At 44.4% G+C, this 20,718-nt stretch overlaps 1 protein-coding gene across 2 annotated transcripts; it reads right to left on the bottom strand.

The window, feature by feature from the left end:
* Positions 1-8,673: 8,673 nt before the first annotated feature.
* Positions 8,674-20,599, bottom strand: pamr1a (peptidase domain containing associated with muscle regeneration 1a). 2 transcript variants are annotated; one of them, XM_068724335.1, is made up of 10 exons: positions 20,425-20,599; positions 20,219-20,344; positions 19,199-19,313; positions 18,272-18,489; positions 16,735-16,932; positions 16,418-16,612; positions 16,009-16,075; positions 14,689-14,855; positions 13,459-13,802; positions 8,674-12,732 (listed from the first exon to the last, which is right to left on the bottom strand). In XM_068724335.1, the coding sequence occupies exons 1-10, from the start codon at positions 20,552-20,554 to the stop codon at positions 12,172-12,174; spliced, it is 2,121 nt and encodes a 706-aa protein (XP_068580436.1). In that variant the 5' UTR covers positions 20,555-20,599; the 3' UTR covers positions 8,674-12,171. The 2 variants fall into 2 exon arrangements, with proteins under 2 accessions (XP_068580436.1, XP_068580437.1); XM_068724336.1 differs by lacking the exons at positions 18,272-18,489; positions 19,199-19,313.
* Between the last annotated feature and the right edge of the window lie 119 nt (positions 20,600-20,718).

Genomic DNA, 20,718 nt, shown 5'->3' with positions numbered 1-20,718 from the left:
TTGATTAAACAGAACACCAGCTGTTACTCGTATCCCCCCCCCCCCCCCACCCCCCTCCTCTGCTCCTGCTGGATTTCTATGCATAGTCATTTATGATAATTTTGAGATGTTATTTCTGCGTTAAAAGGGTTTTTCCATCACAAGAAAATACATATTTTCTTTTTGTGTGTGTGGTCAGTGATTTGGCTTCATGCTTTCTGTGAGTTTCCAGGACTTTCATGGCTCAGAGATGTTCGTCTCACGCAGCGATCCCTCGGATCTCGCCGCTTCATCGTCTCACCGAAGCAACAAGTAGCCTATACCTCAGGGTTTGTTGTGGTTCGCCGCAAAGCCTCTTTGACTTTAAAGATCAGCTTTCCCCTGTGCAGCCGATAAATCCTCCGCAGAGCACAGACGTGCACGGTTATGCAACAAGCGAACGCCCGTGTCACTTTGACGCCGTCGACCTTCGTGACTTTAAAACACCTGGAATATTAATGCTGGCCGAAGAAAAGTTTCTCTCGGCGAAGGTGGTGGGAAGTGAGGGAAAAGTTTCCGTCCAGAAAAAGTACTTTTCGCTTCAGGTACCACACACGGTACAGATGGTGGACACAGCTTTCACTAGAGGCACTAAAGAAACACAATGCACTCTTCTTCCCACATTCGACAACGCTGAACTTTGATGATCCAAATATTTGAATACGACTTTGCAGAGCTGAAAGTGAACTTTTGAGGTGAGGGCAGAGCAGCTGCCAAGTCAGTCACACCTGTCTGATACACTGCGCTCCAGCATTAATGAGACATAAGCCTTCTAAAGAGGGTAAAATTAGCACCTCCAGCGCACAAGTGATTGAGTTATGCAACACAAAAGGGGCTTCCCAGGAAAAGTCAAGGTGTCACCACCACTCAAGCCTGACCACTGCTAAGCAGGAGATTACAGATTTGAATAACACAACTTTAGTGTTATTTGTTTAGGTCCTCCGACAGCATTGGACCAATCCTTTAATAAAGACCAACAACAACAACAACAGGAAATCACGGACGAGCAATGCAAGGCAGTTTCGTACCAAACATAAGGACATATTTAGGGAATTTACTTTTTTTTGTCAACGCAAGCTGGTCATTTTTACGCGATTATACCATTAACGGTCACACAGAAATACACGGTATCGACAGTGCATGTGCTGATGTACAAACAGATCTGAAAAACATCTTCATTCAACACATCAATAACAGGATTATACGGGTGTTTTGTCCGTTATACCGTTTACTTCTGCACACAAAAGGCCGCAGCTATTATTGCATACACCATTCATCTCTTCAGGCGAAGCTGCACAGGAGCGGCTGAATGTTATTTTGATGCCCCTCCCCCCCCCACCCCCCCCCCACCCCTTTCAGAAGCAATGTTTTGATGACTCATCTCAAACACTACTACCACATTACTATGTGCCACTAATAATGCTTACCAGTCGTTCTTGAATGTTGCTTTGGATTTGAAATTGTATGTGCGGAGAGCTACTGCACAGCCATCGGCGTCAGTGGAAAGAATAACAAAGTCATGACTCGTGCGTTAGTAAATCCAGTCAGAACCTCCAAAAAGAACTCTTTTATCCCTCGTCACTCCTTTTAAATATCTGCAGATCACTTCTTTCTAAGCGTTGGACGTCTATCCCCAAATCGTAGATCATTCAGCCTCAGGGTGGTGCGTAAAAAGGTAAACTGACTCCTGGAGGTCTGACAGGAGTCTCCCAGACCGGGGAGGGTGGAGTCAACCTGCTGAGATTAGCAAGGGGGTTGAACATCCTTTCTTTTCTTTCCTTCCTCTGGTTTTATTTGTTTACTTCTCCTTCCAGCGAAGGATGATTTACATTTGCTTTGGGACGTCCAATGAAATCACGTCACAGAAAGGTTCTGGACAAAGTGAAAGTAAGTGTTTGGTTCTCGCTTCGCTGAAAACAACAAATCGTGTTTGGGATATTTCAAAAAGCTTATTTTACTGAGCTTTCATGAATTAGAGGAATAAAACAATAAAACATTTATTTCTAAGTGCACGGCTAGCAGATCTTTTTTTTTTGTACGGCCCTTTCAAAAAAAAGGTTGCCAGGAGTTTCAACTAATGCATACAGTCAATACAGTCAAGTAACGCGCTTCATGATGGCTGATCAAATGTGTGCCGTTCGTCTGCGCTGCCATGTGGAGAATTTAAAATGATTTACTGCGATTTGTGGGCAAACAACACGACTAAGCTTCTCGCAAAGCGAGTGATTATTTTGTAATCTCAGATGGGTTCAGGCTTCATTGATATGTGAGCCACGGAAGGGAAACAAACAACTTTGTCGGGTTCTCATTTAAAGTTTAGAGCGATCTTATAACCCATTGGCTATTGGTCTGATGACGGATAAGCCTCTGGGGTCAAGGGACTATATATATATATATATATATATATATATGTATATATATACATATATATCAGGGGTTCTGGTGTAGCCATGACGATATCCAGGCCTCGACTTCCTTTTTTTCCGTGCGCTGCTCGTTGTTTTCAGTCCGATTAGCAGCTTGAGGCTGCAGTTGGAGTTGGAGTTGTGGAACGACATGTACGACCAGATTGTTTCTGAAGTGGCCAGTTAGTGAGCTCATTTTTAAACCAATAAAAACTTAAATCATCGTCGGACGATTCTTTTTTTTTTTTTTTTGCATAATTATCCAAGATTTTTCGCTCCGACGTGATTGGTCAATGCTACTCTGCATTACGAGTGCAGAATGTGCTCGTAGAGATTAAGTTAACTCTAAAAGAAAATAACTTTTTTTAATTAATAAAGTGGAGAATTCATTGAGCAGAATAAGAGTTGATTATGAGAGCAAACATTTTTTTGAGTATTTTATCAGAGATCAGTCATGTTTGGTCACGATTTCTGTATTTCTCACTGATTGTAATGGTTTCGGCATGCTTGCCATTTCTATGACTCGGCTCAAACCGACATCACAGTGCTTGAGATGACTTGATTATTGGGATTGAAGGCAAATCCCCCCCAAAAAAAGGTAAATAAAGCCAAATATATACTTTTCATGATTTCACAAATCACTTGTTTGTCGTCTTATAATAACATGACCCCTGAACGCTTCGCTCCGCCCGCACTACACCCTGATTTGAGTCGAGGTATCTGGAGTGGCGCGGCTGTTTAGTGCCGCCTGGTCTTTGAGTGGCCTCGGTATGATACCACTCTTCCTCGCTCCTTTCAGTTTCACAGTGTGACACACAAAGTCATTGCGGTGGTGCTGTTGCCATGGCGGCGTTTATCCCTGAACGCTATGTTGGGACTCTTTATGTGGACAAGATGATTACCGAGGTGCGTGTTGTCATCGGAGCCATTTTAACATTTTGACAGTCGTCATGCTCCCGCTTCGCTCTCTTATTATAGGTCAGTCATGGTGACGTGCAGCCTCCTTAAGAAGGCTTTAAGCCGTACAATTTAGTCATTGAAATGGCAACTTCGCCGCGTTGCTACTTTATCGTTTGACGCGGGGGAATCAAAAGAATTGTCGAGTCACAATTAAAAAGGGGAATTGAAGGCCAGCTGTTTGACCGCAGGACTATTTAGGAAAGAGCTGCTGTGTCATCTCTGCAGTTTTTGGCCATTTTCTGCCGGGTTGAAAGAGCTTCGAGTGAGTCACGCTTTCTACCGGTGAGGTGTGCGAACGTCCCCCCTGCTCTCAGAGCTCGGACGCCTGAGCAAAACGAGACAACGTTAAGAAGCACACGGCAGAGCACTATGTCCACGCCAGTGCCGTACCTCGCTCGGCCCGTTCCTCATGCCGCAACACCTGACAACGCACGCCGCGCTTAGACAGCAGGTGTCTATAATTAACTAATCTGTTCTGAGCCACCCTAATCCAGCACACATACACACTGAGGTGGATCAGACGCGCTCAGGGAACGAGTCCCGCGAGCGTCGTCGGAGCACATTTCCGCAAAATCATAAAACAAAAGGTCCCATCCTTTACGTGGCGATAGCGGATCATCACTTCGTGGCAATCAAGGAATGCATTCATTAACAGCGATAAACATATAAGGACTTGTTTTATACTGATGTCTTCAGCTTTTTAGACTTTTGATTCCGATGGGCTGATTGATTCCAGGTCTATTCTTGCTCTATCCAGTAATAATTAGTCTATGAGTAAAGGTAAATTGTCACGATGCGTTCAAGTGCTGTCTCGGATAAATGCAGTTGTTTGAAGGAGATGTTTTCACAGCAATATTAAATAAATATTGAGATGGAGTTATGATGTTTAACTTACTAAAAGTAGCTCAACGTAGACGTCTTAATAAAACTACTAATGCAAAGATTAAAATAAATTACTAATCTTTTCTATTGTGTGTTTTTATGCAAATAACCACTATAGATTACTATGAAAAAGTGACTTTGGGGCCGTTGAAATGATTTGTTGAAAGGGTGGTAAATATATATAATATATATATAGATATATATATATATGTGTGTGTGGAGCCTTGTATACCAGCTGCTATTCCAAAACAACAAACAAAAACATGCTCAACAAAAATATGATCGAGGCGTTTCTAAAAGTTATATTTGCTCCCTTTTTTTTATCTGCTGATCCTATCCATGACTCAAAGCCGTGACACGATCTGAATCATAAGTTTGGTGCTCCGTTGCGGCCCTGTTGTTCAATGTAATCAATTAGTCTGGGGAACAAAGACACACACACACACACACACACACACACACACATGAGGGATGAGGGAGGCAGAGCCACAAACGTCCATGTGTCATCAGTCCTGCTTTGTCCTGTTTGAACGATGTCCTGTCCTACACACTCGGGTAACATTCAAATGTTAAGATGGGGACTCTTAAAAATGTAACCCTGGGATCAGAATAGCATTGTTTTGAAACTCATACTGTTATTGAATTTCTGTCGGACACGATTTATGATAGTGACCACTTTAGAAGGATTGTTTGAACATGAGGTGGACAAAATAAAAACCCTTTACTGTACAATAAAACCTTAATAAACAATGGCCCTGCAGTAGAAACCAATTTGGTAACGTTGAATATTCCCTCTGGGTCAAGTCTCTCTGAGGCTTTGATGAATGCAATATTCATTTTGGGGACATAGTTTGGAGAATGTTTAGCAAAATCCCATATTCTAGAGTGTTGTACTAACGGTCTGCTTTTTCACTAAGGGTCCTCTCTGCCTGTGCGGCTTTACTTCGTTTGTCATTGTCAGCTCTTACAGGGTTTCAGCGGGTCTTTAAAAAGTCTGATATTTTGGCCTAAAAAAAGCCTAAATATATCCTAAATACGAAAAGTAATGCTCTGCTGCTGTTAACTGCAAATAATCAAGAAGGTTGTCGGAATTTACTAAATCATCCCCTGCTTTATGGTCTGTTTGACTCTAAATGGAGCATAATGTACTAAATGAACATCCTGCTGTATTGAAGAAGACTGTAAACTAGAGATTGAGACCATAAACTCATGTTTACAATGTTTACTGAGGGAATAAATCAAGAGAGAAGTAGAGTCATTTTAGACTAGACTTCTATACAACCAGAGGAGTCGCCCCCTGCTGGACATTAGAAAGAATGCAAGTTTAAGGCACTTCCGCACTGTCTTCGCCAACTTCACTCATGACCCATTAGAAGTGTGTGGTGGTCTGTAGACGCTGCCCTTTTTGCCTGTCTTTTGTCTTTTGTCTCTCGCTGTGTTCGGGACATTTCTGGGCATCGGCAAAGAGCGTTTGGATGCCATGTGTGGGTGGAACCCCCCCCCCGAGCCAATAAGCAGGGTGTGCAGCCCGTTCTCACTCCCAGGTCAAACACTACTGCATCAGCTGAGCGTGGAACAAGGTCACAGTATGTGTTTACACTGGAGTTAGGTGCAAGCCTGGTGCGTTGCACATTTGACATGTGCAGGCCTTTGTCCTTTTGCTTATTGTTAATTAACCGGATCCCCATTAGCTGACGCCTTCCTGAGGGTCCGCAGGCCGTTGTCCTTTTGTCCTCAACTTGCACAAAGAAAGTCAGAGCCACATTATCGGTAGTCTATATGAGGAATATTATAATCCAAAACAACCTCACACTAGGAGACCAACAGAAAGAAATCCATTTTGATAGCAAAACTTTTTGACAGCGTTGACTTAAAAAGGGGAAAATTCTTCAGAGCACATTCAGAGAGACCGCAGGAAACACCGTACCGAGCCCAAATCTCTTTTTTTTTTTTTTTGCTGCTGGCGATAATAATAATACAAATAATCATCGCGACGTGAAAACTACAGCATGAACAATGAAAATCAGCAGCAGTTTCAACGTCAAGTAATTATTCATCGCTATTCTGTTTTCAGTGGAGTAAAGGAATGAACGTCAACAATAAATAACAGAACTTTTTACAGCGATCATCCACAGCAACCGTATGGGTTATCTATCTTAAGAGTTAAGCTAGCCACCTTCTACACACTGTTGATCCACGTTAGAAAAGAATACAACTCCCAGCATGCTCTAACCCCCCCGTTACATAACATAGACACGTGGTCGCTGCCGATGTGGAAAGTCCATTAACTGCAGAGATTTAGTCTCAGGATGTAAGTCGGGGGGGGGGGTGTCAGTCAGTCGGTAAAATACTGACGATTCATGCAGAAACAATGAGGATTAATGGGCTTTTCTGATGGTTCCATATGTCAACCTGTCAATGCTTTTAGGGATTTCATGCTTGCAGATCACTTAAGTGTTATATGCTTCACTACAGGTTTATAAATCTCCATATGCTGTAGAGGGGAAAAAAAAAGCATCTGTCATAACATAAACTAGATGCATATTATCTCTGCAGAGTGAACATATAGCCAAACTTTGAAAGTTGTCACTTACATGTGGCTTTAATAACAATTTGAATCACTATTCTGTGAAATTACAGCCGAACAAAGTGATTGTGGTATATTTTAAGTTTCCAATTTAAAACAGCCATTTATTGTAGCGAGCACACAGTTCAACCCACACACTGAAATTGCAGTTCAGAGGGTTGTGACATAATGTGAATATTACAAAAACATAAAATGTTCCTTCAGTGTCCATATAAACACTGCATCTATTATTCATGCGGGCGATTGTGCCTTGCTTGAAAACCTAAAGCCCCTCTCTTCATTTCTCTTAGAATTGTTTTAAGATTTTTTTTTTTTAATAAGTGTTAGTTGGGGTCTAGTGCGGACTTGACACTCATTTCCTGGAACATAATTTGTAGATTTGCTCACTGGCACAGCAACTCAGAACTGTGGTCGTACTGGTCAGCTTCCTGGTGTGTAACTATGCAAAAGGAGAGGCTTCCTGTCAGTGAAACTTTCCAAAATAAAAGGTTAAAAAAGAATGAATAAATAGATAAATCAATGATTCACAAACACTTTCTGGGATATTCTGAAAGAGAACATTAATCGATGCCAGACCGAGGAGATAAAAGTAAATATTCGACTGTACATTTTTGGCTCACGTTAGAGAAATCGATCCAAGTTTTTAGTCGTCAGATCCAAGATCCAACTGTAATTAATGTTAGGATTATAACAAAGATTTGAAATGCACAAGTAACTCCAGGCCATCTTGCACTTTTCCACACTTCCTACCCCCCTTCTTCCGGCGGAACCCTCGCTCTGACCCATCTTCAAACTCGGGGCCTTCATGACGATCGCAACTACACACCTTTTTTTTTTAAGTTTCGCGGCGCCAAATCAGGCCGAGGGGGGGGGGGGGGGGCGTAAAGTTTCATGACTGAATCTTGCGGGGTTGCAGTCATACAAACACCCGGTAAAAGTATTCAAAACCACTTCTGTGGTAGTTTCCCAGCTTCATGAGGTGTCTTCCAGGGCCACATTTGTGCCACGAGGACACGCACTGCGACTCAAAAACAACACCAGCCTCGCTGTCACCTCTGGTGAAACTGCAACACAGTGGCTGCACATCAGGGAAGGCTACAGTGAGTGTTCTCACTCACTAGCTAATAGAGACCCTGCTTTGCATCATAGAGGCATGTGGCACGGCTGATGATCCCGTCCCACTGATGATTTTAATTACATCTGTCTGCTAAGAGCAGGATTTTCAGTTGGATCCGAGCCAGAGCTCAGCACCAGCTCATGATTATGAGAGCTAACTGCTCTTACTTATGCAGGGAATGTACAATTAAAAAAAAATTCAGATGGATAAGGAGCTCTTGACTTGCTCTGCCATCATGCCCTCCACTTGAGAGTGAAGTTGAAAAGGAGACGCTGTTTCCACTCAGACTTCATTTCATAAAGCCTCCGTGTCCTTCTTTAAGGCAAATTAAAGCTGTATTGATATCAATCTCCATCTCTGTGCCTTTAAAAGATTGTTCCAGAAAATCTTCGGCTTTGTTGGAAGCAGTGGGAACCAGCTGCCATTAACCCAAAATATAAAAATCCATATCTCACCAGCCCCAAAAAAATATGTTTAAATGTTGAATCCTGTTAGCAAGCAAGCTAGCTAGCTAGCAAGCTAGCTAGCTAGCTAGCTTGCTTGCTAACTAGCTAGCCGATACATCCAAGTGTTACCCCAGGTGTTGTTTAGAGTCACGGAAAAGTTGGCAACTTCAAAATAAGGACCTCATGACCCACTAGAAGTGTGTGATGTCACATGCTATCACTGTTAGTGTGCACTAAATTAGAATATACACATCACCATTTAAAAAAAAAAGCATTTTTATGTAAACATGCATGTTATATAAACACTTCAAAATGAGTAATACAACCACTGAATCCTGTATAGTGTACAGTCACATTCTCAATCACACATCATATCAAAATAAGAAGAAGTTGTTGACATCGTGCGTAGCTGAAAACTGTCCTCCTTGTCTGGAATTAAAGGATTTAATAGATTTCTTTTCTGGGTGCATCCCTCTCTGCCAGTTAAGTGTTTTTAATGTATTTTTGATCTGTGGCAATAATGACCATGTAAAAATACTCTACAGGAAAGACTCAGAAGAGTTACGATGATAATGGTCTGAATGGCTTTTGATTATTAGTGGTAATCATACCTTACAGGGACAACATGTCATTTTAGTGACGGAACATGGATATTTTTCTCCTCAGGCCCTCCAGTTAGCGCCTCGATGAATAAAAGGAGCTCTTTTCCTTCAAAAATATTTTAGGCTGGGTATATATATACTGCAATAAAAAAGCTTGTGTCTTATTTTTTGTATTTTTATTTGAGCCGTTAGTGTGAAGTGATGACAGGAAAACACATTTTGATGCTTCAGGTGTCCACTATGTTTTTAATTAGTACGATGTAACCTCTCCGTGAGAGTGCACTGTGAAATATGCGACAAATTGAAATGCGCAAAATACATTGTTTTATGACTATGTGGTTGTCATTATGTCTGTAGTCAGAATCCCTAACAACAAGCTTAAAAAACAAAAACAAAAAAAGAGAAGAAGAATCTGTCTGTTGTGCAACCCATCTACTCGGGATTTACAGCGTAACCCTCCGGGCTATTCTTTTGAACTTCATCTTCTCGCAGCCTTGTCTCCAGTTGGGGAGTGTGGTGGGAGTGGATCTCACAGAGCGCCGTATCTCTAATGATGCACATGTGGCCCAAGGCCAGCAGTTTTGCATTGCTTTAAGAAACTGTCACTTCCATAAAAATACATTGGGTTGACTTGTTCCTGTCCCCAGATGTGAAGCCATTCATCTTTTAAATTCACCAACAGTTTGTGTGTTTCTCGCATTTATTTATTTCTTTCTGGTGGCTGAGGACCAACACCGGCTTGTTTTTTGTGCGCTGATGGTTTTCACTCAAAAGCATTTTTTTTTTTTTTTTTGCCAGAATCCTGAGTTGACCTACAATGTGCTATTCACTCCGGAGTAGGAGTATGAACACAATCGCAGGCGGCACCAACCATTGCATTCAGGTATTCTTAGAACTGGGTCACACGGCAGCAGAAGCATTGTAACGACTCCTCCCTTGTAGCAACGTATTAATGTCTAAACCAAGCAACCGTCTTAAGTACGAGAAATGTCATTCGGCATCAACACGCATCACACTACATGAGGATGAAGCACTGGGTCACCTTGAGGGAAAATCGCAGGCCCAAATGCTCTACTTTACATTTTTGTATTACTTGCAATTGCCAGATTTCCAGTCAAGACGCATGCAGAATAGTATAATCATCCGCCTCTAGCAGCCTTAAATGAGAAGTGCTCACCTGCTGAAGTCTTGTCTCCGTTAAATTTTGTGGGCTTCCCTGATTGAAGTGAACCGTTAATTTCCTTCAAGTGTGGGTTGAGTCAAAAGCAGCGTTGAGAGAGAGAGAGAGAGAGAGAGAGAGAGAGAGAGAGAGAGAGAGAGAGAGAGTTGGAGAGAAGTCATACAGGTGTTGCAGCATGTTCCCCACTCTCCTCCTCTAGGCAGAGCAATCCTTCTTACCTTCCTCTTGGTAAACAAACGCCCTGCACACGCACAGCGCAGGCAGACAGGTGGGGGGGGGGGGGGGGCGAGGGATTTGAGATGAGAGGTCAGTGCATCCACTCAGGGCGTGGGGTTGGGGTGTTCTCTCAGTTAAAGAGTAATAGATTAGCAGACTTTCACCCACTTTTAGCAACGTGACGTCACAGGCGGGAGACCTCTGCTTGTGTAAAACTCCCAAGGCCCGAGCCCCGTGATGTCAACTCAAATGCAATTGCTTGTCATTACTAACATTTGTGTTTCCTCACGTGGCTCTTCCTTATGATTTTTTTTTGTTGATGCGAAATAGTCAGTGATGCGTTTTAAAGTTTCAGCCTAATGCATTTTTTTTTTTTACAGTCGCGCACTTCAGTATTTGTTCTCGTCGTTCAAGTTTATAGCGGAAAATGCACGTCTTCGGTCACGCTTTGTGTTGCGATCCACTCGCATGCCCGCAGATCGAGGCAGACTCCGCTGAGCTACTCATTGTTTAATTGGCCGGGCTTAAAAGGTGTCCTGCGCAAAGCCGCGGAGAGCACAGCGGGCGTCTGCGTCTCAGGAGTAAGAGCTAAGTTTAGCAAATCCTCTCAGTGTGTTTCTCAATGACAGCACATGTTGTACAGTCTACGGGGGGGGGGGGGAGCGGCCGAAGACGCTCGGGTACCGTGCAGGCAGTAATTTACCGTGACGGATGAACACGCACACACGCACACGGCTTGTGAAATGAATGCAAACGAGCGGAATGATCCGTCGCTGCACTCTAAACGACGGGCCGTGTGAATGTTTGCGCTTGTGAACAGACAAATGCATGTGAGGATGTATGCAAAAGGGTTATAGTGGGGGAAATTGAAACTGTGCATGCAGACTGAATAAATAAATATCAGCTTAGCGAGAAGTCAACGTATGTGCATGTCTTCACACACACGTGTGTCCCTACTGTGCAGAGTGATTTATCTTTCTTGGGAAATGTATTCAGATAAATGGAGGTCAGAGGATATGGGCTTGCTCAAGGGCGCTTCAGCAGAATCAATGTTTCAATAGTTTTTTTTTTTTTATCATATATTATCTACATGATAGCAATAGTAACAAAATCAGGCACAGAATAAAGCCGAGGTAATAAAGCAGAAACTTAAAGACGAAATAAAAACAATAAAAATCGGACTGCTTGTGACTGACGGTCAACTCTCTTCCAGTTTTAAGCCTGGATCTAGAGATGGAAGCACACGACGCCTGGAAGATAATCAGTAAAATTAAGAATTCTTCAGATTCAATGTCACTGAGTGCAGTTCCTCAAATGCTCCACGTGACATCCGGTGGACTTCTTTCATTTTTAAACAAGCGCAGTCTTTATTTAAAAAAAAAAAAAAAAAAAAAAAATGTCTGAGTTGCTGCAATCACAAGGTAACGTTCAGAGATCATGAATATGTGGGTGTGTTCCTTAGACAGCTCACGTAAGAGTTGTTTGAAGTGGACGTGGCCCAAATCCAGAACAACAAACGCACATGAGAGCTACGGGAAGAGAGCCAGGAGAACGGCTCTCACCTGAACACGATGTTGACACAGACAAGCAGGTACGCCGTGATCACAGCAAACACTGTGTTCCGACTGTACGCTCCATCTCCACCCTCTCCACCCTCTCCACCCTCTCCGACTGTGAGGTCGACAAAACTGGAAAGACATATTTAAGAACTAAATTGTTGGCAATTGGCTTAAAATGAGAGAGAGAGAAAAAGAATATCTACTTTGTGTTTTTCTCTATCCAGTCTCTAAAGCTGGCTACTCGTGTCTGAACCGTGTATGTCTGTCGGTGGCAGTTCTCCTCCTTAGTGCTGAAACTCTCCAAACCAAGAAGCTGCCAGGCTGCGCCGGAGGCCTCCCGAGCCACCGCTTGACCCGGCCGGCCTCCGCTCGTGGACGAAAACGAAGCCGGCGCGGTTGCGATGCCTGGAATGACACCGGGACAAGGGCCTCGGGGACCGGACGGCTTCCTGGAGACACACAGCGTATCGTCACCCATCGGCGGGGAGCGCGCTCCTCCTCGAGCGAACTCCCTTTCGCACTCGGCGACGTCACCCAGCGCAACGAGCGCGGTCTGGCTGGTGGGATTGTGGCGGCTGCTGTGATTCGGTACAGTCCACCTCGCGGCGTACGCCTCCTGCGCCGTCGCCTCTCCGCCTTGCGGAGGTAGACACACCGGCTGCACGCGCTCACTGATCCTGGCCTTGTCTTTTAGCTTGAGCACAGCCACGTCGGAGTCCGGCGCGGCGTGAAAACGTGGGTGGACTACGACGTCTGAAACCTGTTGGGGGCAGAGAGAGAGTTGAAAATGGATGAAAGTTGGAAGTTAGAATACCTGAGGAAAGCCTGATGTCACTAAGAAGGCGCCAACTTCTGTTGTTTTTGTAATATTTGTCAAGATTAGATAATACGCTTCAAGATGCGCGAAAGGATTTCAAATCCAAAACCAAATATCCCGGTAAAGCTTTAAGTGCACATTTTAAAAGCCAAAGGATTTCTTCTTGTTCCACTCACAAACAAAAAAAAAAAAAGCTACCCAGAAGATTATATTTATTTAATGAAGATTCCTTGCTTAATATTACCGCCGCATCTGCTGTTTGGTAGTCACGGGGAAACTTTTGTGCGCCGTTTGACTTGAAAATATAAAAATACCACAAGGAAAAGTATGGTTATGGTAATCGCGAGGGCAAAAGAGGTTAAGGCTTTGAGGTTAAAAGTGGAATAAATGGTTGTGCTGATGTCTAAAAAGCTTCGCCACCACAATGTTTTACCACCATTTAAATGAATAATTCAACTGAAAGAAAGAAATAGTCATTTATTTTAAATTCTCTAAAATCAAAAAATAACAAATAAAATGCAACTTTAAAACCTTACAAATCTTTCATCCTTTAAACTAATTTACATTTTCCAGCTACAAACTCATCTGATAAGAGCAAATATATTAACTGTCTAATGGATTTTCACACTTCACACTAACAAAGTAGGTGTTTTCTGACTGCGTTTGTACCCTGAGGTGGTGCGGGCTTTTGTGCCGGCCCTCGGACGTCAGCTCCCGCACGCCTAAGACAACCTTCACACGTGCCGGGTGAAGGGTCTGCTGCTCGTCCTTGTCCACCACACACCGAGCCGCCACCAGGACGCCACGCTGGCTGAGCAGAGCGCCGCTGCAGGCGAGGCGCCAGAATGTGGACTCCTCTGAGGCCCCCTGCTGGACGGACACGGTTACTCCACGGGGCCCGTGGGCGCTGCTGGCGTTCCGGTCGGGAGGCGAGCGGATGTAGACGGCTGCGTGCCACGGCCACGGCGTGTCTGTGAGGTTGTGTCGACTGGGAGTGTCGAATTTGCCACAAACTGTGGGAAGGTGACATTCAGAAGAGAGAGAGAGAGAGAGAGAGAGAGAGAGAGAGAGAGAGCGAGTCAAAAATGTTATTACAGTTACTAGCAAAAAAAAAACATTTTGGAAAATCTGCTTATTAGTTTTTATTGCAGCGTTAGAAGAGGACATTACCTTTGGACATTTGTGCGTACACACAACCTCACCGGATAATTGCAAAGCAGACAATTGCTATGTCGCTACGCAACGCCCATCCTGCAAACCAGCCTTTGATCAGCAGCCGAAGCGCCGCTCGTGCACGCACACACACACACACACACACACACACGTGGACACACACACACGTGGACACACACACGTGGACACACCAGCCTCTGATCAGCACCGACAGACAGCAGCCAAAGAGGCAAATTCATCAACGCAAATCTATCAGTCTGCCCTGGACTCAAAACCACAGCCTGTTTAATCCATCTATCAAATATGCATCAAGGACAAATGTAAAAATGCATAAATTAAGAGGCTATGACTCAAATATACGTGTTACACACAAGGCATGAAGGTGGTATAAATAGCTATGACATTTGCAAGCACTTTCAGTTTTATGGTTGAATAGCTATACCCAGAAGATATGCCCATGAGGGCCCATCCATAATAATAAGGCTGCAGAAACCGACAAGGGGCCCCCCCTGACGGCTTCCGGGCCCCTTTGTGCGGTTGCATATTTACGCCTTTGTCAAGAATGAACTTTCACGCTCTTCTTGAAATCAGCAATCTACTGTTAGCAGACTTTACAGAGCAATATGTCTCTCGAGCGGTTTTGCCGTCATTAGCACCACCGTAGGCATTGGTCAACTCGGGGTTTCACTTCCCAAGCTGGGTTCTCGATACGGTTGCTGCTCTCACCCGGTGAGCAGGAAACATGGCGCCCGCTCCATCTGCCAGACTTCAGACAGGTGCGTCGGGAGCTCCCCGTGTGGCGGTAGAGCGGGGAGGCACACGCGTACTCGATGCTCGTGTGGACCGGGTGGACGCCACGAGGAAGTGCCGCGAAGGTCTGGTCTGGATTCTCTCTGTGGAACAGAAATATTTTTTTCTTCTTAATAGCAGCCTTAATCTCGCATCACAGTTTAGTTTCATGTATTTATGGATGTTAATTGCTTCCTTATCCACCTTTATTTGCATAGTATTGTGTTTTCAATTATTCTTTTTTTTTTGATGCTATAAAGGGCGAGAGACAAAAATTATACCGATTAACTAAACTAAGGCACAGCAGTGCTTCGAGCTAAATGCTAATGCCAGTATGCTAACACGCTCAATGATGACAACGTTAACGTGTCGATGCTGAGCAGTTATGATGTTTCCTGGGGCGAAATCCCATACTAACACGCTGAATATTAATCGGTATGTACTGCCTACTAAATTAACAAGTACACCATCATCAGCAGGCTGTTCACCCTGAGGTAAACTCGAGTAACGTCGTCTCCGTGTCACATGACCGTTTTTTTTTTTTATCTTAACCATTAAATATTTAAACCGTCTTCCTCGCAATCCGCCATTTGGAAGGTCTAAAGAGACTCAATGCATTTTGGAGCGGTTATGTCCTGTAAGGTCATACTTTATACAAAATCCACATATTACTATTATATTATTTGTTTTGTTCTACAAAAATACGCCAGCTCCAATTTTGGAGCTTTTATGTGTCGTTGAAAAGGCGCTTGCTAACAACTGGCTTCATGGGACTACAAAAAACGTCACCAGGCTGACTAGTTAGCCTTGTTTGCGTAGCGCTCATGCGACCGCGGTGTAGTTCGTTCATAGCCTAGCATTAGCTTTCAACTTCTGCCGATTTGAAGACTCGCCACGGAGCTTTTCAGCAATGATCCAACGGAGAAAACAAAATCCCACTTTTTGTCGAGGAACTAGCGTGACGCTAACTTCCGTGCTCGGCCTTAAAAAAAAATAACAATACCTCACCGACTTAGTTTAGCATGTTAGCATGCTTACATTTGCTAATAAGAACAAATGGGAATGTCATTGGCATTGGGACTTGGAATGCTGCACCTGATGATGGCGCTAGATGAAACGTTAAGGGATCTAAACGCAAACTTAAAACGCTGTTAGCATGGCTAGCAATAGCGTTGCCTAAATCATGTCAACACACACACACACACACACACACACACACACACACACACACACACAACACTGTATCGTAGCTGCTACCTTGACACCAGATGCGGCTTCACGACACTTCGCCGCACGAGTTCAGAAACTTTGGGCTCCCGACACACTGTAGAGGCAAATCAAGCAGGCGACTATCAGTGCGCAACAATCCCTTTCTGAGCTCCCGTTGCATAAATAATTCGGTAACATGAATAATTGTGAGTAAATAGGAACAAGTCTATGCATAAAATATGAAAAGGGACAAATGTATTCATTATTCAGAAAAGGCCTTGTTTAGTACACACTCATCATTGTGTTCTTATTTCTGAATTGTTACTATTTTTACGTCAGGATTGTGCACATTTCCAGGCAAAATGGCCGTCGGATAAAGTTCAACGTAGTAATGACGTAAGAAAATAGGCTACTCGGTGTGTTCCCAACCCGAATGTAACTTTGTAAAAACGGCTACCTCTCACACACTTGGGCGGCCTGCCGCTCCACGATCCATTAGAGAGACAGGCGCTCTGGTGGTTCCCACTCAGAATGTAGGAATTTCTACAGAAAAACTCAACAGCCTCTGCGCCTCCATCTGCGTCCGGAGCAGCTCTGTGGTAGCCGTTGAGCAATTTGGGTGGAGGGGAACACCGGGCCCTGCTTGTTTGGCCTGTATGTGTTTAAGAGAGACAAGGAATTCCCGCAATAATAGCTAATCGTAAATAGCATCGTGTGGCTTTTCATACTGCACAGACATCAGAAGAAGAGACCTGATGGAGGAGGAAGAAGTACCTTTTACACATGTAGGAGCCGTGCCATTCCACGTGCCGTTAGGCTGACAGATTCTCTGCTGGGAGCCGATCAGTGTGAACGACGGATGGCACCGGTAGTTCACGGACACAAGCTCCTCCTCCGGTCCGTATACAGGCAGTAAATACCCGTTGGCCGGTTTCTCCGGGGGTGCACACGGTTTAGTCTTGATTCCCGAATCTGTGGAGAGATGATCTAGTGATAAATGAAAGATTAAAAACCTCCACGGCGATGCAAAACTCAATAAAGATGCATGTTTTACCGTTTTATTGAATTCACATAAATGGTTCAAAAACCGATCGTAGCGCTCGAGAAACAGTAGTGAACTGCATGTAATTGAACTCCTTGTTTAACCGTGTTTCCAGTATAGCTTGCTTGTAGTTCATTCATATTTGCGTTGTGATTCAAGAAGTTAAATCACCTTTATGATTGTGCAATTAACTACTGGAGCTACAAACAATATTTGAGCCATAAAATGGAAAGGAATGATTTTTTTATGGATATTTTACCATTTCGTCTATACTGTAATTGAAGCCTCTTTGACCTCCGCGAGAGAGGCAGAGACATTAAGTCTTCTGGTTGTCCGTCTGTTAGTTCTGTCCATTATCATGAACGCGATTTTCATCAAATTTGGTAAAAAAAAAAAACGCCCACTTGGCACTCAATTATGGAGCGCCGTCTAATGGCGACTTGTTTGCTTACGTTTTTTTCCCCCACAAACTCATCCATAACATTAACCTTTTTGTAATTGGAGTTAAATTGAGGAAGGAATTGATCCCATTTTATGGGCCCCCCCCCCTCCTCTATTACCACACCTTTTGGTTTGGCCTTTTTTGATATTATCTTGAAGAGGTTAATTGTTTGCCCTCCAGAATAAATTTTCGGCTAAACCTAACCCTTCCTTGACTCATCAAAGTAATCTTTTCAGAAATATAGTTAAATTGGGCGGGGGGGGGGGGGGGGGGCTTACAGTCTTAACAATTGCAGCAGTACCACTGTGATATGTTCAGGCAAGAGCAGGAGGGGTTCAGACCGGAGAAATGGGACGCAAGTTAGATGCAGAATTTGCTTCAAAGAGGGCAAACGGAGAAAGATGAGTATGATTAATCAGTGTCGCAGAATGTCCGTCTCACATCGTTGCTGCCCTGTATGGGAGGCTGCACACACACACACACACACACACACACACACACACACACACACACACACACACGCACGCGTGCGCGGCAGAATGAAAGAAAAAGGTCGCGGAGCAATCTAAGAGAGGTGCTGCGTGCATGGAGGGAGAGCGGAGTATCATCTGCATCATGTATTCATGATGACCGTGACGGAGTAAATACCTGGAGTATATCAAGACTGAGATAAATCTCAGACTGATACACTCTTGATATACGTGGATTCCACAGAGGAGAGCACATTATACGACGCATCAGCTGAGCGTGTGGACAAAACCAGAGCAAAAGCACACATTACAGTGCGATATATAGTATATGTTTGACTAACGGCGGCTGTAACCCGCCTGAGCTCTCCTGAAACGTGAGGACAAAGCCGTCAAAGTTGTTGTAGCCGTCCGAGGCGAACAGGACGTGCAAGAGGTTCCCAGAGCTTTCGACCGGAGGGGGCAGCCGATCCCCGCAGAAGCGGCCAATCACGGGGGAGCTCAGATCGCCGCCGTCGCGCACCTCGACGTAGTCGTAGCGACAGCTGTGCTCCGACTCCAAACTGAGCAGCGAAAACCTGCGGAGTGACAGAACGGGTCGTTTACGTTACGGATTCGCAAATTCAGGAGAAGTAGTGTCCAGCACACATGAATGGAAACATGGGAGGAGACCCCTAGAGGGAGGCCCAGGACCAGGCGGAGGGACTATATCTCCAAAACGGGTCCTGGGAGCGCCTCGGGATCCCCCCAGTCCAGAGTTGGCTGATGTGGCACCGGGAAAGGGAAGTTTGGGGGTCCACCTGCTGGAGCTGTTGCCTCCCACGACCCGATCCCAGATAAGAGGTTGAAGATGTGAGATGAATGAAACGCGTCCATTAACCCTGGGGCCTGTTTTCAAAAATGTCACATTTCATGTTCCTGTGCTTAGCACCGCCCACGACGATCGTGATTGGATTAAAGAAATACAAAAGAAGCCTGAGCGTTTGTTTTTCCCCCGCTTTACCAAAAATAATAATGTGTGCAGCCGGACCTTTTCTTTGGAGCACTTATTGCACTGCGGAGACAAGTCTGGCTACGCGAGACTAGCCTAATATAAAACTCCTGCAGCTTCACAAAAAAAAAAAAAAAAAAGTAAAATGCCAATTGCTTTTCTCCTTATTCATCACCTGAAGTGACTTTAATAAACAAAATAAAACAATATCAAACCTTTACAAATAAAGACCACTTCTCCCCCCCCCCCCCTTCTGTTTTAGATATTGAGCTCGCAAGAAAAAGGTTTTGACCCACCTCAGCTGGATGGTGCTGCCGCCCGCCACTTGCACCGTCCACTCGCACCGGGCGTTTGTTGGGTAACTCTCCACGCCGATGTGACCCTGAGCCCGCTGAACGACGCCTCCACACGCTACAACACAAGAGAACTGCGGTTTACTTTTTACCCCCTTTTTTTTTTTTTTTAAATTCCCTTTAATCACAGCAGCACCGGGCATTTTGACCGTGGCATTGCAGCCTTGTGCCGCTCCAAAACAGGTTGTGTAGGGAGAAAAAAAAAAAAAAAAAAAAGAAGGCCCCATGTCTTCCCTGGTGTACGTCAAACTGATGGAACATGACAAGAATGGCATCCAAGTGGCAGTTTCCCCTGGGCCATATAACAAAAATAACAACGGAAGAATATAATGAGTGAGAATAACAGGAGCAGGCAAGCAGGTACACTCGTTTTGCTCTCCTCTATTAATAGCATCGCGTCGCGTTGGGATTCAACTCATTCGGGTAGCTGCCGATAATTATGTCGTCAATGGGTTTTTTTTTTAGCGAACGAAAAAGTACAACTAGATGCAAACAGCGGAGTGTAGCTGAAGCTCGGCTGCAACCAAACAACCACAAAAAAAAAAAAGAGGCGTTGTCGCCACCAAGTGCCCTTAAGGTGTATTACAAGTGCTCAGTGCGGCAACATGAACAGAGATGATGGTGATTACAGCTCCACTTCCTGTGTTCAGTCAATTGATTGTGTATTCCCTCATAGTCCTAGATACTAAAGAGGTTTATCTTTCGGTGTTAGTGCTTCTTAACCTATAATAAAGTTATAATTGAAACATTTTAACAAAGATTTTAAAGCTTTACAGTACATGAATGTTATTCTAAGATGTCTTCATGTTGTCGGCTCTGTCAATCATCGTGGAACGGGAACCTTGCGACCCTAGATTGTTTTTTTTTTTTGTACGTGTTCATAAAGAGATGTATAGATGGTATATGAGAACATTCAGGCTATTTCTGTGGCAAGACGTTGCATTAAAAGCGATCCCCGCTCACTTCTACAGTCCCCTCCGCTCCAGCCGTGGCGACACTCCGTACAATACTTCCCGTCGACGAAGAAGTCGTCGTTGGCTTCCCACGTTCCGTTGTTGCAGGCTTTGCAGTTCTCGAACAGACTGCAGCCTGGCAAGGGACGGAAAAGCAGAAAGGAGCGTTTCGTTGTTGTTACAGATTGAGGGAATAGACGACGGGCGACATTGTACCTGGGTGGACGATGCAGGGGTCGCACTCGTCCAGAACATTGCGGCAGCAGGGGACGGTGTAGCCGACCCCGGACCCTTTGGAGGGACAGCGGCACTGGATCAGGCGGTACTCGCAGCACGGGCGACACATGGCGCTCCACTCGGAGCTCGGGCAGTTGTCCCTTTTCAGAGGTGTGGAACCCGAAAAAGCAAAAGACAAGTGGCATCAAATTGAGTTCGCAAACACGTGAAACCTCAGACTTCTGATAGACTTTGTGTTTTGTGTCCTCAGTCCTTCAGTTTTCTGGATTGGAC

Source organism: Cebidichthys violaceus, unplaced genomic scaffold (genome assembly GCF_023349555.1).
Source record: "Cebidichthys violaceus isolate CVI_PGR_0920_01 unplaced genomic scaffold, fCebVio1.0.p SCAF_30, whole genome shotgun sequence".
Lineage (NCBI taxonomy): Eukaryota > Metazoa > Chordata > Actinopteri > Perciformes > Stichaeidae > Cebidichthys > Cebidichthys violaceus.
Note: the sequence above shows the minus strand (reverse complement) of the source record. Positions and strands in the feature narration are given on the sequence as shown.